At 40.6% G+C, this 17,160-nt stretch overlaps 1 protein-coding gene across 1 annotated transcript in view; it reads right to left on the bottom strand.

Moving 5' to 3' along the window:
* pam (peptidylglycine alpha-amidating monooxygenase) overlaps positions 1-17,160 on the bottom strand; it is a 94,635-nt gene that overhangs the window by 44,960 nt on the left and 32,515 nt on the right. Inside the window, exons 12-15 of the mRNA XM_061800881.1 lie at positions 15,888-15,964; positions 5,821-5,924; positions 5,324-5,517; positions 3,306-3,365 (exon numbers count right to left, since the gene is read on the bottom strand). Of these exons, the coding sequence (XP_061656865.1) occupies positions 3,306-3,365; positions 5,324-5,517; positions 5,821-5,924; positions 15,888-15,964 (435 nt within the window). The remainder of the gene's footprint in view (positions 1-3,305; positions 3,366-5,323; positions 5,518-5,820; positions 5,925-15,887; positions 15,965-17,160) is intronic.

The raw sequence follows: 17,160 nt of genomic DNA on the forward strand, positions 1-17,160 counted from the left end.
TGGGACCACTTATGTTGGAGACTTCAAGTAGTCTAATGTCACCAGAACTGGACTGTTGTCATGTTCTTTTTAATTATTTTTCCATTCAGGGGTTGTGACAGTAAAATATCCAGAGTAAAGGGAATTTTATTTTCATATTTGCATGAGACTTCTTTTGTTGGAGATCTGAGGTGGTGTCATATCCCCAGAACTGTGCTGATGTTGTGATATGCCATATATGTTTTTGCAATTATTTTTTAAAATCTGTACTAATGACCGTGTACTATGCAAATTTCAGGCGATTTTATTTTTAAATGGCACACCATACTTGTATGGGACTGCTTTCGTTGGTGGCCTGGTGTGGTGCAGTGTCCCCCAGAACTGGACTAGTGTTGCGATACCTCATGCCTTTTTTAATGAATGTTTTAAATCAGTTTTAGTGACAGTGATATATGCATATTTTAGGTGACTTTTATTTTGAAACCCCACATCAAATTTGGGTGGGACCTCTTTTGTTGGCGATCTGGGGTGATCTTGTGTCTTCCAGAACTGGACTAGTGTTACAATAACTTATATATTGATTGTTACATATTTTTCTAATCAGGTCTAATGACAGCAAAATGTGCAGTTTTCAGAGATTTTAATTTTGAAATACAATATAACCCTTTATCAAACCTCCTTTCGTGGAAGTTCTTGGTTGTCTATCACACAGATCTGGACTGGTCTTCTGATACCAAAGGGATTACTTTGCATAGGTTGTGCCTGAGTAGACAGAGCAGGTTCAAATCCCTCCTACAGCTGTCTGCATATCAAACTGTCCTTGGGTAAAACACTGAACCCTAATGTGCTCCCAGTGGCCCTGGCAGCATCTTGCATGGTGCAGTCGCTTATTGGTTTATGACTATATGTGTGAATGTCAGGATATGTAAAGAGTTTTGCGGAATGTGATAGTGCAGATAAATTACTATACCTTTGTACTCCATTTCCTTTTTTTTTTTTTTTACATTGATTTTTGATAATAGATATCCTGACAGTCGTGTTTGCAGATATCAAATTATTTTAAATTAATCTAAAACTAAACTTTTGCTCTCAAGATTCAAATTAACCTTGCTGGTTGCCTTTCTTCTTGTGTTATAACTGACGTATTGATGTCTCTATTATTGGAGTTATGTATGCAGATATAAAATGAACTTTATTTTTTAATGCATCTCAAGATTCAAATTAACATTGCTGGTTTCACTCCTGGTTACGTTATAACCAAAGCATTGACATCCCTGTTATTGATAGACTTATTGTGAAGGTGGTTTTCGCAGCTAGTTCGCATCTTATTATTGTAATGCATAGTGTGGACAAAATTATTGGCGGCTGGCTTGACTGCTTTCTTACTAGTGAATGCTGGCTTGACAAGTTGTAATTTCTGGTAACATGAGTACAGATTTTATTAGCAAGTCCAAACAGGTCTCACTCCTGGTCTCTATTAATATTACAGTTGACTCACGGTACAGGGTCACCTTGCCCATTCGCGGTTCACCTTTCGTGGCCCCACGTATTTTTGCTTTATTTACTGAATTTTCACGATCATAAAGGTCTTATATTCTCTTCTAAATAGATGAGACACCACATTAGACATGGCTTCTTACAATGTGGTACATTTTATGTACACACTGAGTTTCAACATTTGCAAATGTTGGTGTGACTTGTCCAACAAAGTACACTTAAACACACTGGTTACACTGTTAGCATGCATGCCAGCATGTGTTTTAGTGTGTATGTGCGCTACCATATGATGGCGCTCACTAGGCAGTGAGGAACAATTGCATTTCACATCTGTAAAGCAGAAGAAGCTTACATTGCCCCACACACTGCCAGTGAAGGCAGGTCATTACTGACGATGTACATACTCACAGTGTCACATCGAAAACCAAAATTATCAGTATAAGTGCTGCAAAGCATGATGGGAGTATGTAAATAGCATTTAAAGTGTATGTTGCAATTCTGAGGATCGGGGTTCAATTCCTTGCCCCGCCTGCATGGGGTTTGCATGTTCTCCCCATGCCTGCGTGGTTTTTCTCCTGGCACTTCAGTTTCCTCCCACATCCTCAAAACGTGCATTCATTGGAGACTCTAAATTGCCCCTTGCTGTGCTTGTGAGTGCGACTGTTGACTGTCTCCATGTGCCCTGTGATTGGCTGGCAACCAGTTCAGGGTGTACCCTGCCTCCTGCCCGATGACAGCTGGGATTGGCTCCCGTGACCCTCATGAGGATAAGTGACTCAGAAAATTGATAGATTATTTGCTACTTATCCTACTCTGTTTGCTGTGGTGTGATAATCTTGGTTTTGATGTGACACTGTGAGTATGTACAACATCATCAGTAAAGACCTGCCTACTCAGGCAGTGTGTGTGGCATTGTAAGCTTCTTCTGCTTACAGATGTGAAATGCAATTGTTCCTCATTGCCTCATATAGTAGTTTCCATACATGGTAAAACATGTGCTGGCATGCATGCTCACATTTTAACCAGTGTGTATAAATACTATACCCAATATTCGCGGAATTTCGTTATTTGGGGGGGTAAGGAACATATCCCCTACGAATAATGGGGGGACACTGTACATTACAGTCAACCAACATGACAGCAGACCCTGTGATGTGACTATTAATCACACGTATTTTGTGATGATGATGCTCAAGCAAAATATTGTGCCGCCTGAATGGGAAGTGGAATGGAAATGAAACCATTCCCACAACAAAGAATACAAAGGTTCAATTGAAGTATAAATGTGCAAAGCCTCTGCAAAGGTGCTAGGAGTTTGAAATATATTTTTTCAAAAGAGCACCACCTCTTTTAAGGTCACACACACACAAATACACTTTTACACACCATTGGATGATTGCTCCCAAGCAAGATGCTCCCAGGCCTACCGGGAGGAAATTAGGGTTAAGTGTTTTGCCCAAGGATACTTCGACATGCAGACAGTCTACTAATAACTCATATCAACATTATATGAAGAAAATATCTGGCGATATTCTAAGACAAACATGGCCCAGTTTAGCAGAACCTATTTTAATGTATATTCTGCAAATTACAGTGACGAAAAAAAGTATTCGAACACCCTGCTGTATTGCAAGTTCTCCGACTTAGAAATCATGGAGGGGTCTGAATTTTTTTATCGTAGGTGCATGTCCACTGTGAGAGAGATAATCCAAAAAACAAAAAAAAACAATAGTTCCTTATGATGCAGTGACATTAAAAAAACTACTGTTAATATTTTGCCCAGTGCTCTTTGTTTATAATGTTGCAACCACATTTAGATACTTGCTTACCCTGATCGAAAGACTGCTCTTCCCGAACTGTGGCCGGCGCTGATGTGATATCTTGGTGACCTTTTAGGAGAGTGGGTGAAAATGGGAGACTTTTTCTTTATTTTCAAGAAATGTATGGACAAAATTGGTAGATACACTGCCTCTGTATATTTGTTGTTAGTCTTCCTCAAAAGTGGATGATTTTTTTCCCCTCAAAATTCTATACAAAACATCCTAAGATGACATGAAAACATTTCTTTTGTCTTTTTTCAAATGTATTGTAATTAAAACAAGAAAGCAAAAATAATACAATCACTATCCAAGTTACAACTTAGATCAGTCCCAGTCCCATTTTCTCTAAAAATGACGGGGCGCCCTATAATCTGAAGCGCCTTATGTGCGCACTGATGTCCGTCTTACCCCCCCCAAAAAAAATTATATATATATATATATATATATATATATATATATATATATCGATTTTCTTACCCACTTATCCTCACAGTGGTCGTGAGAGTGCTGGAGCCTCTGCCACCTATCACCAATTAATGCATGTGGGAGGAAACCGGAGCGCCCAGAGAAAACCCACGCAGGCATGGGAAGAACGTGCAAATTCCATGCAGGCGGGGCCAGGATTTGAACCCCAGGCCTCAGAACTGTGAGGCATATGAATTTACCACAGGTGGCCATGAATGAGATGAAGAAAATCAAGGATGATCAGTGGACACAGGATGCAACCAAACACAATTTTGTTTTTAATTTAAAAAGTAATCACATTTTACCACACACTCATATACTGTTATTACGGATCTCCAGATCCAACTTTTTCACTTCTGATCTGACACCAATATTGCAGTCCTGACATCAGTCTGATTCTATATCAGCAATAATCATATTTCATTTATTTTTTATTGTGGAGGATTAGCGGATTAGAAAACGGATGGGTAGATGGATGTTAGAAAACGTGTGATCACGTGATATTACCCAAGCAGAGCACTGCTGACTCCACATATTTGGCAATCCAAAATTGAACTCCCTGTTGCAACAAGTATAGTTTTATTGATCATTTCTGTTGCTGCTTTGCATGTCTTGGCTTCAAAGGGTTTTGTGATACACATGATGACATACATGTATGTTGATGCTGCATATATGTTGATTGTGTACCAATATTAATTATTTTGAGTGATATCAGTGCCAGACGTTTACTACTAATTTTCATTAGCTTGTCAATAGTCTTTTTTCATTCGTTGTGTGTTAATTTTGAGATATAGATTTTTGTACGCAAAACAAAGAAAGAAACAAAGGCAATGGTGTATTTAAACAATATGCGTAATTATTTTCTTATGGGCAGCATGGTGGCTCTGCTGGAAAGCGTTGGACTCACAGTTCTGAGGTCCCGGGTTCAATCCCGGACCCACCTGTGTGAAGTTTGCATGTTCTCCCCATGCCTCCTTGGGTTTTCTCCAGGCACTCTGGTTTCCTACCACAGCCCGAAAATATGCAACATTAATTGGACACTCTAAATTGCCCCTAGGTGTGATTGTGAGTGTGGCTGTTTGTCTCTATGTGCCCTGTGATTGGCTGGCAATCAGTACCCCGCCTCCTAGCCATTGACAGCCGGGAGAAGCTCCAGCACGGCTCACGACCCTTGTTAGGATAAGTGCCTAACGGGTGAATGGATGGATATTTCCTTATCTAAGTTAAGTTTCCAGTGAAGTTGACCTGGAGTCTCAATCAACGACTTTAGGCAAGCAACATTCATTCTTACTCTTTCCTACTGTTAGCACCTCAGCAAGCTGTTGTGGTCATGTGGGATCTGCATGCCTATCTGGACGCTGCTGGATAAATAAGCTGATCAGCGCATGGAACTGACTGCTTGTATATGAGTGCTGAAGTCTTTTTAAAAAAATTATTATTCAGATCCAGTCCAATCTGATCCTCTTTTTTTTTTGGGGGGGGGGGATAACATTTGACCGATTTCCAATCGAAAAGATCGGATTGATCAGGCCACGCTTAATTATAATAACTGTAAAATCTACCTGTTGAATGTCCCATATGTATCATGGAGTTCATGTTTTCGGGGCTGATAGCAATGGGAATGCTGGCCTCAGGTGGAATGTGCTGAAACAATTTGGCCGAGCCACGGTTCATGCAATTCATATAAGGGATCGCGTGTTTGCTGCCCATGTAGTACATAATATAGAAGTTGCACATTTCATCATCAGAGGTACCCCTGCAGTAAAAAAAATAGAAAAAACAAAAGCATGTTCTGAAAATATATTTATGGATGTACATAAATAAAGTAAATAATGTGATGACAATAACTCCTGTATATCAGGAGTTCTTTTTCAAAACAGTGTTTATAATTGCCATTGTGTGCAGTTTATCGTCACAGGTAAAGCGTATATTATATGGTTCCAGCAATTGCTCTCCACCCCCAAGCTTTTCGTGAAATCTTAACCACAGAGCCAGTTTTATTTCTCGTCTCCCTATTGGAGATAGCAAAAAGTGCAATGGAATTTAAAGGACAACTTACCCAATGTATGTTTCTTCGCTTCTGCCTTCACCGGTGAACATACATCTGGCTGCCAGTTTATCACCATACCGTACATCCATATCAGGGTTTGTGGGATAGAAAGCCTGGAAATGTAAGTCTTAGTCATTGGTCATGTGAGAGGCAGTCATTGTTCCCATTGGCCCAGAAAACTGCAAATATTTCATCTCCTTAAACAAAGTGGGGGAACAATGCCAAAATATCAATCATGCCCTGTGCCCAGTGTGTGTGTGTGTGTATATATTCAAACACATATTCAAAGCAGACTAAACCTCACCTGTTGCAGGTCAGTCATGATCACCAAAATTGTTAATTTTGTTGAATGCCACAATAATAAGATCATTTCTTGGAGAATTTTACATTATTATCTTGGATGTCAAAAGTTTACATACATTTGCTTAGTATTGAAATGCATTTCCTTTTAACTGCATGATTTGGGTTAAATGTTTTGGGTAACCTTCCACAACCTTCTGACAGTACTCTGCAGGAATCCTGGCCCATTTCTCCTGACAGAACTGGTAAAAGTGGCTCAGGTTTGTTGGTTGTCTTGTCCGCATACGCCTTTTCAGATCTGCCCACAAATCTCATCCCAGTTTTTTTTTTTTTTAACATTTCCACAGTATGCTTATCTATTTCCAAGATTTGCATCCCAGTTTTAGCTTCCTGGCTGATGATTTGAGATGTTGCCTTAATATCTCCATGTGATGTTCTTGATGCGCTCTCTTTTATGAAGAGATCCAGTTCCTGATGCTGCAAAACAGACCCACAACATGATGCTGTCACCTCCCTGCTTCACAGTTGGTATGGTGTTGTCAGGTCTCCAAGCCTCCCCCTTTTTTCTCTCCAATGTAACATTGGTCATTATGCAAAGCAAAACAAATTATATATATATTTCTTACATAAAGTAATGTAATTTGCTTTACATGATTAAAAACATTTACTAAGTACAAAGAAATAAAACATTTAAATGAAGGATTTTTTTTAAAAACTAATAAAAACATTTTTAAAAATATAATTAAAACAGTGTACCGTCCAAGAAATATCACTGAAAAGTGGAAATACTCCAAAAAGCATAACAAAAATGAAGAGTTTTTAACCTTATTCCATTGTTGTGCTGCATAATAGCTAAATGCTGCTTCACCATGTTTGCTTTGGACTCTACGCTCCACTATTTGGCTCGAGTCTGTCGATCTCTGATCCCTCATGGGATTGTATTCCATAAGCATGTCCTTTCATGTATTCAGGAACTAAACCATTAAGTGATTTATAGACCAATACCAGAACTATATATGCTCTGACCTCTTTGTTCTGGTCAGAAGACGATCTGAAGCATTTTGAATGAGCTGCTGCCGTTTAATGCTCTTTTTGGGGAGTCCAGATAGAAGACCATTAAAATGGTCAATTCTACTTGAGATAAAAGCAAGGATAAGCTTCTTCTGGTCTGCTTGACACACGCAAGGCTTCACTCTAGATTTGTTCTTCAGATGGTAAAAGGCAGTTTTAGTAATTGATTTGATATGACTGTTGAAAGTGAGGTCGGAATCTATCAGAACACCAAGGTTTCGGACTTAGTCATTGTGACTGTTTTTGGCCAAAAAGCTCTACTTGAGTTTGATCATATCACAGGACGTGTCTCCAGAAGTTAAGATCTTTGTGCTCCAAACTGTAGTCTGGCTGTTTTTTTTTTTTTTAATATATTTCTTTCGGAGTAATGGCTTCATTCTCACTCCATGTCCTTTCGCCCATGTTGGTGATGGACTCATTTCACTGTGAATAACGACACTTTATTTCCAGCTTTATCAAGCATCTTCACAAGGTCTTTAGTGTTTGTACTTCACCAGACGTTGGGAACAACTCAAGTAATGCATACATCCAAAGAAAGTAAAACAAATGAGCTTGGAAATTGGATGTAGAAATTTGAAATAACACGGAAAAAGTATTAAACACATGTAGAAAGGGAGGTGCAAAAAGGCATTGAAGGCCAAGACCACACCTAAAATCTATCAATAATCAAAGAGCAATCCAGCACCTTGTCAGCGGAAATGAATATCATCTGGTTGTCGTAATTGATGCCTGACAAAAAGGTCTCATTACCAAGGTGTGAGTTATGAGACATGTCCTGATGGGAAACAGCAAAGAGTTGTCTCAAGACCATCACAAACTAATTGTTGGAAAACATGGTGGCATTGGTTGCAGGCGCATAGCTAATCTTCCAAACGTTCCAGTAAACATGGTTTGGGCCATAATACACTAAGTATGAAAACTGTTCCAACCCCCTTAAATTTTTCAGTCTTTGTTTTATTGCAGCCATTTGCTAAAATCTTTGAAGTTATTTTTTCCCCTAGTTAATGTACATACGACACCCCATATTGACAGAAGAAAAAATGAATTGTTGAAAAGTTTGCAGATTAAAAAGAACAACTGAAATATCACACAGCCACAAGTATTCAGACCCGTTGCTCTGTATTTAGTAAATGCACCCTTTTGAGCTAAAGCAGCCATAAGTCTTTCTGAAAATGAGGCAACAGGTTTTTCTCACTTGGATTTGGGGCTCCTCTGTAATTACTCCTTGCAGATTCTAAACCGTTGTAGCAGGTTGGATGGTGAATGTTAGTGGACAGGCCTTTTCAGGTCTCTCTAGAGATGCTCATTTGGGTTTAAATCAGGGCTCAAGCTGCGCCATTCAATAACAGTCATGGAATTGTTCGGAAGCCACTCTTTCGTTATTTTAATGGTGTGCTTTGGGTCATTGTCTTGTTGGTAGGTGCACCTACGAAACAGTCTTGATGTCCTGACACTCCAGAGAAGATTTTTTTTTATCACTGTATTTTGCCACATTCATCTTTAATTTGATTGCAAACAGTTGTTTTGGCCCTGATGCTGAAAAACACCCCACAGGATGATGATGACATGACCATGCTTCGATGTTGCAGACACTGTGATGTGACAGGCGCATATGCGCCCGAACGCCATCGCACTTGTAAATCTGCACAGTAGAGCACGAAAAATCACACACGTAAAATTTGTTACGAGTAGAAAAAGTAGACAACGCTTATTTTGCGTAGTCTTGACATTAATTTACGTGTTTATTTCATAAACATTGGTAACAAAACAAGCCTGATCCTTAACAGTCAGTATACACCCGGAAACAGGAAATGCAAGTTGACCGTACTAAGCATGTTCGGAAGTTATGCCAAAAGCACATGTTCTGAGCTTCTTCACGTACTACAAGTGGATTAATGTCGAAAGTCATCAACATCATGAGCCATGTCAAAGGAAACTCAGTTACACTGAAAACATTTCTGGGATATAACACAGGTAATGTTTCAGTATCTAACTACAATAAGTATGCAATTGTGATTTACTTTGACTTGATCTAAGTTCTAAAGTTAGACTAGTCTGTCCATATATCTAAATGTGAACGGTCATTTCCGCCCATGGTACCGGGTTATCTCAAAGTTGGAAACTTTTCCCCTCAACATGCTTTAGGAAGATATAGATAATCTACTTTTAGCTTTCATCAATGGATTGACAATAGATACTGCTGTAAATTCTGCTAGATTATAACAATACATAATAATTGCCGACAGGATTGTTTATTACAATGTATCGCTAGTTTGTTGCCCCAAACTTTCAGTATTTTCAAAACATTGCGGGTATAGACCATTCGTTTATTCCTTGACAAGCCACTGCATTTAACTTTTCTTCAGATTAAGTTTGTCAGATCAAGAATTTTTATTGATGAAAAATTTTAAACACTGTTTTTTTATCATGTTCTACTAATATCAGTTGAAATTGGAAATGATCATTTCTGAGTTAGAAATTGTAGTTTTCTATTTTAGTTATGTATTTGTTTATTTTATTTTTAATTTACTGTTATGTTATGTTAATCCAGTAAGTTATTTTAAAATCTTGAGATTCCGTCCCTCATCACACCCGCAACTTTATATCTGCGGACATTACTGACCACACCCGTACATTTTTCAAATATGAGTGACTGATGTTCGTTGGGACTCTGTTGAACAGGTGATGAGGAGTGCCTAGATTTATGCACACTTAACGCTTATAAGGCCAAAAGATTTTATACCATTTTCCTCAGAACAGAGAATCTTATTTGTCACCATTTTGGAGTCCTCCAGGTGTTTGTTTTTTCAGCAAAATCAATGTGGGCTTTCATCTGTCTTGCCTTGAGGAGCTGTGTGTGAGGTGTAAGGTCTTATATAGACAGGTGTGTGGCTATACCAAGCCCAACCAGTATAATCAAACACAGTGGTGCTTCAATAAAGGTGTGGAACCATCTCAAGGATGATTAGAAGAAATCGACAGCACCAGAGTTAAATATATGCGCGTCACAGAAAACAGTCTAAATACTTATGGCTGTGTGATTTTTTTAGTTTCTTTTTTAATCTGCAAATATTTCAACAATTCTGTTTTTTCTGTCTATATGTGGTGTAGTGTGTACACTAAAGAGGAAAAAATGAAAGTAAATGATTTTAGCAAATGCCTTCAGGGGGTTCTTTACCCACTGTATGTGAGCGTAAAGGCAATCATACAACCATGAATTTGCTTGGATAAAGTGTGCCATGCAAGGTTTCTGACAAAAGAGTGCAAAAAATAATCAGAAGAGTTCTCCAAGAGTCATGGACCACCTGTGGAGCGCTTGAAAAAGATCTGGAATTAGCAGGTACTGTTGTCACAAGGAAAACAGTAAGTAAAACATTCCATTGCCATTGCCTTTATGCATGATCATCATGCAAGAGTCCAGAGCTGGAAAAAAGCATGCCAAAGCTCATTTCAAGTTTGTTGAACAAAATTTGGACAAAAGTTAAATACTGGGAGAATAATGTCAGGTCGGATGAGAGCAAAATTGAACTCTTTGTTTGGCATAATGCACACCACATTTGGGAAGGAAATGGCACTGCACCTTAAGAACACCATATCAATAGTGACATTTCAAGGTTGGAATATGATGAGGTGTGGCTGCGTTTCAGCAAAAGGCACTGGTAAAATTCACATAATTGAAGGAAGGATAAATGGGCAAATGTAATGAGATATTCTTGACAAAAATATGCAATCTACAAGGATGATGAAAATGAAACAAGGGCAATATAATAAGGATAATGATGCAAAACATACTACCAAGGAAACTCTCACTTGGGTTGAAATAAAAAAATAATAATAATAGAGTTGCTAGAACGGCCCAGCCAATGACTTAACTTTAATCCAATCAAAAATCTATGGAAAGAACTGAAACTCAATGTTAATAAAAGAAGCCCATGAAGCCTTTAAGATCTTAAGACTGCTTCTGTGGATGTATGGGCCAAAATCGCAGCAGAGCAATGCATGTGACTAATTTCTCCACACATGAGGCAACTTCAAGCTGATCTACAACTTCCTGATGGGCAGGACACAGCAGGTGAGCCTGGGGGACACAACCTCATCCAGACGTACTATGAGCACCGGGGCACCCCAAGGTTGTGTCCTCTCTCCTCTCCTCTTCTTGCTCATACAAACGACTGCACTTCGAGGCACCCGACTGTCAAAATCCTGAAGTTCGCAGATGGAACCAGTCATTGCCCTCATCAAAGACGGCGACAAGTCTGCCTATTGACAGGAAGTGGCAAGACTGGAGCTTTGGTTTGGCTAACACAACCTGGAGTTGAACACTCTGAAGACTGTAGAGATGATTGTGGACTTCAGGACCCATCCTTCACTACAGCTGCCCCTGATGCTGTCTAACTGTCATGTTGTCAACCGTTGAAACGTTCAAGTTCTTGTGGATTACAGTCTCACAGGACCTGAAGTGAGAGAAAAACATCAACTCAATCCTCAAAAAAGCCCAACAAAGGATGTACTTCTTGCAGCTTCTGAGGAAGCACGGCTTGTCACAAGAGCTGCTGAGACAGTTCTACACAGCAGTCATCCAATTAGTATTGTGTACCTCCATCACAGTCTGGTTTAGAGCTACTGAATGGATAATCGACACCACTCTTCCTAGCCTTGAAGACTTGCACGCCACTTGAACTAGGTCCAGAGTGTGCAGAATACTTTTGGACCCTCCACATCCTGGTCACCAGCTCTTCCAGCTCCTTCCGTGAGGTAAGTGCCACCGATCAATGCAAATCAAAACCAGCAGGCAATTGGAACACCTTTTTCCCCTCTGGCAATAAAGTCATTAAATTCTTGATCAGCGAACCTACTATTTTCTGCGTTGTGCTGTTGTTGGGACAGACAGTCATATCCTGCTGATGCAATCAGTATTAGTAATATATCCTGTAGACTATGGCACAATATGTCACTTTAAACTGCTCCTTTTGCACAATTGTCATTGCACTGGTCTATAATGGGAACCCTGAACAGGTAAGGGCACTGTGTACAAGCTTATCTCTTATCTGTTCTAAATGAAAAAGACTCTGCCTCTTGCACATCTATGACTCTTATAAGGAATTGTTCCTATTAACAGAATGTCTCTTGTTCTTTGTTCTTATTCATTTGTTTGTTCTTAGTTCTGAATGTCGTACCAGGGCAGCAGCGACTGCTGGAGAAAAATTCCTCGTGTGTTGTTACACACTTGGCCAATAAAGCTGATTCTGATGAAATAAACACCAGTTGGTGTGTTCAATACTTTTTCTCCGTCATTTCACATTACATAAAATTACCGAATTTTCAAAACTATATGTTGCTCCGGAATACAAGTCGTACCAGCCATAAAATCCACAAAAAAGAAGGAAAAAATATATATAAGTCGCACTGGAGTATAAATCGCATTTTTGCGGGAAATTTATTTGATAAAATCCAACACCCAGAACAGACATGTCATTTTAAATTTAAATGACAACCAATTTAAAATAAAAATAGAAAAGAGGCAACAACAGACTGAACGGCATACTTACGTTACATGACATAACCGAGAACATGCCTGGTATGTCAACATAACATATTAGGAGTTGTTCCAATAACTATAGCATAAATAACATACTAAGAAGTTTAACAAAGCTATGCGTGTTAGTCTAAATACCAGGTAACTAAACTCCAATGAAATCTTCATCCTCTCCATCACTTTTCATCAACTCCGCTAACTCCGGAGGTAGAAAATGCGGCGCTTCCTCTTCTACATCACTTATGTCAGACTCATCGTCAGTTGCAGTTACAACTTGCTTATTTCAGGCTTTATGAATCCTGACAGGATGGTTTTGGTTGTCACGGAAGCCATCGACCCATCCAATGACTTCCTGGAAAGTTGCATGGCAGATTCACCCGGAAGCTGTGCTCTCCATCCATCATTCACTGCTCCCACAGCAGGGGTCGGGAACCAATGGCTCGCGGAGCCCTCATAACGACATACAGTACATGTGATTTCTGTCGTGGGGGCAACAAAAATGACCTAGAGAAGGTTTATCCTAGTGGGTTTGCTGTATTTTGGGACAGCAGCCAACGCAAATGACGCAGAGACAGTTTGTCCGAGTGGGGGTGCCGTAGTCCACGGGCTTCGGGTCGAACGCCGATCATGTCGGAACAACTAATTATGGAAACGCTTTTGACAAAGGTTGCTCAAAGAAAAAAAAAAAAAAAAAAGAGGAGTACCGAAGTTTTCAACAAGAATGGAAAGCCTTTGTGGAGAGGGAGGGTTCTGCTGTATGTCTACATTCACAGATGGGGAGTATGCCACAGGATTCGTCCTCGATGTTGCCAATAAACATTTTGACAACTTTGCATAAAGACAAGATAATCAAATGAATAAAAAACATGCCCTTGTCAGCAAGAACCGTTCACCATCATACCATCAAGATGGCAAATCAAATTGAATTACGTTCCTGATAAACGGACGGAAGTCTCAACGCCTGCATGCAGCTTAATCTAATGACGTATGAAGCACCAGAAGTCGCATTAATTATAAGTACTTTTCTCATCATTGGTTAGCAACATCATAACAATGTTATTTAAAATAATCTGCAGAATATGATTTTCTCTTCAATGGCATTTTTTTTCAGTCCTTCTCAGTTGTTATAAATTACAGCTAGTGTTGAAATCCTGAATTTTCAGAAGTACAGAAGTAGCCGGTACAGATACACAGGCCTTGAGCACCCTCTTACGGTTGTCAGTGTGAAAAGAACCGATAATCGACTCAGAAAATGGATGGATGGAGGTAATAAACAGTTAATAATTTCACACAAAAGTCACTCTGGAGAATAAGTCGCACCCCCGGCCAAACTATGAAAAAAAAACTGCGACTGATAGTCCGAAAAATACGGTACTGAGTTTATTTTGTGTACTATGTATGTATGGATTACTACCGATATTGGGTGAAATTTTCATGTCAATAGCATCTTTGGAAATATATTTGAGGAAAATAGTGATGTTAAAGGTCAAGTGTCATTCCTATAAACATTCTAAAATAGATATTGTAATGAAAAATACATATAACATTATTCACTTAAATGTCTATACGAAAAAATAAATATGAGCGGAGAGTGCGTAATCCATGCAAAGTTGCAGAAGTGTCATTCTACGACATCCAAGTGGTCGCCATATGACATCACCCGGACATTGAACATGAAAACACGCTGTGGACCCTACAAAGGGAGACAAATACACCGCTTCTGACACTAAAGCTCTTTTCAAAGAAGAGAACATTACACAACCGAGTGAAGTTACTGGGGCAATATTACCCTATTGTTTCGAGCCTTATCAAGATGATGTGCGATCACAGCTAAACTGCCTCCAAGCTGCCGGTGTGGCTCATTTTCGGGGCCGAGGTGGGTTATCACGGAGCCAAGCCAGGCTGCTTCAAGGCGTTGTTCATAGCCGCCGCAGGCGATGAACAATACCTTCGAGCCGGGGCGCTTTACTGCGTTGTCGTCGCTCGCAGCTGAGTGAGGCATTGTCAGCACTGTTCTTCAGACCCGCCGCCGTCCGCTACCCCGACGGGAAGCCTTCACCTCAGCCGTGACCGGCGAATGCGGCGCCTCAGCCCGTGTGGCTCATTTTCGGCGCCGAGGTGGCTTATCATGGAGCCGAGCTGGTCTGCTTTAGGGCGTTGTTCATAGACACCGCCGTCCGTGATGAACAACATAGTCGAGCTGGGGCGCTTTATGGCGTTATAGTCACATGCGACTGAGTGCTGCATTGTCGGCAGTGTTGTTCAGAGCCGCCGCTGTCTGCGAGCCCAACGTGCAGCCTTCTCTGAAGCCGTGACCGGCAGTCGTGGCGCCTCGGCCGATGTGGCTCATTTTCGGCACCGACGTGGCTTATCGCGGAGCCAAGCCAGGCTGCTTTAGGGCGTTGTTATTAGCCACCGCCGTCTGCAATGAACAACACCGTCGAGTTTGGGCGCTTTACGGTGTTGTCGTTGCACGCGACTGAGTGCTGCATTGTCGGCAGCGTTGTTCAGAGCCGCCGCCGTCCGCCAGCCCGATGCGCAGCCTTTGCTGGCCAAGCAACACAGCAGCCTTTGCCGGCAAGCCCGACGCCGTCCGACGCGTACATAGACTTTTAGCACTCCTGTCATACGTACACAGATCTTTTGTTAGAGTTATGAAAGACCGACTATGTGGTCCGCCTTAAATTATTATTTTTTTCAGTTGCTGTATACACACTTACCTGTCACTTGGAACCAACAAAGCTCTCATTCTCTACAGGCACGCATCCATTTTCACAACGACCCGGGTCTCTTGCAAACTTATGAAGGATAAAACCATCCTCCCGAGTGTTCAAGCAATGTCCAGCAATGCAACGAGCCGGTATTTTGGCTAACACAAAGGAACAATGAGCTACCTTCCCTTGAGGTAAAACTAATGGAAACAAACGAGCCCACTTGATTGCAGTCCTGCCCTGCACGTCACGTCCTGCTTCTTCTCGAAAACAAATCCCTCGAGAGGATTTTCATGGCGGGAGTTACAAAAAGCTGTATACGTCAAAATCATATTTTGTGGGTCCATGTTGGCTGCTATTTTTTCATTAATAACGTACTAAAAGTCATGCATTTCATGACAGTGGCCCTTTAAATACTTGTTTCAGTCACAATTTATTAAAAACAGTATTTTGCATACCTGTGGTAATTGAGGCGACTGTCTCCCAATCAGACTCCATTTTCCATTTCGGATCCGGTAGCCACTGACTACTTTTCCTATTGGAGAAATGATAACTAGTAAAGTAAGAGCAGGTTACTGGATCAGAACTTCAATATACAGTGAAGAAAAAGTATTTGAAACACCCTGCTATATTGCAAGTTCTCCCACTGAGAAATCATAGATGTGTCTGAAATTTATAGGTGCATGTCCACTGTGAGAGAGACAATCTAAAAAGAAAAATCCAGAAATTTATGATTTTTTAGCAATTTATTTGTTTGATACAGCTGCAAATAAGTATTTTAACACCTGAGAAAAACAATATTAATATTTGGTACAGTAGCATTTGTTTACAATTACAGAGGTGAAACATTTCCTGTAGTTGTTCACCAGGTTTGCACACACACCATGAGGGATTTTGGCCCACTACTCCACACAGATCTTCTCTAGATCAGACAGGTTTCTGGGCTATCACTGAGAAACACGGAGTTTCAGCTCCCTCCAAATATTTTCTTTTGGGTTTAGGTCTGCAGACTGGCTAGGCCACGCCAGAACCTTGATATGCTTCTTTACTGAGCCACTCCTTGTTTTTCCTGGCTGTGTGCTTCGGGTCATTGACATGTTGAAAGACCTAGCCACGACCCATCTTCAATGCCCTGACTGAGGGAAAGAGGTTGTTCCCCAAAATCTCATAATACATGGCCACGGTCATCCTCTCTTTAATACAGAGCAGTCGTCCTGTCCCATGTGCAGACGGGCCGTGACATGTGATGGTTTAAGCAGGGGAGCGTTCCATGCCATGCAAGATTACAAACTATGACGACTGAGTGTATTACCAACAGTCACCATGGAAACCGTGGTCCCAGCTCTTTTCAGATCATTGACCAAGTCCTGTTGTGTAGTCTTGGGCTGATTCCTCACCTTTCTAAGGACCATTGAGACCCCACGAGGTGATACCTTGCATGGGGCTCCACTCTGATTGAGATTGACTATCATGTTTATCTTCTTCCATTTTCTAATGATTGCTCCAACAGTGGACCTTTTTTCACCAAGTTGCTTGGCAATTTCGCCGTCACCCTTTCCAGCCGTGTGGAGTTGTACAATCTTGTCTTTGGTGTCTTTGGACAGCTGTTCTGTTTTGGCCATGTGACAAGTTTGAGTCTTACTGATTTTATGGGGTGGACAGGTGTCTTTATGCAGCCAACGACCTCACACAGGTGGATCTGATTCAGGATAATACATGGAGTGGAGGTGG

This window comes from Syngnathoides biaculeatus, chromosome 17, assembly GCF_019802595.1.
Source record: "Syngnathoides biaculeatus isolate LvHL_M chromosome 17, ASM1980259v1, whole genome shotgun sequence".
Classification (NCBI taxonomy): Eukaryota; Metazoa; Chordata; class Actinopteri; order Syngnathiformes; family Syngnathidae; genus Syngnathoides; species Syngnathoides biaculeatus.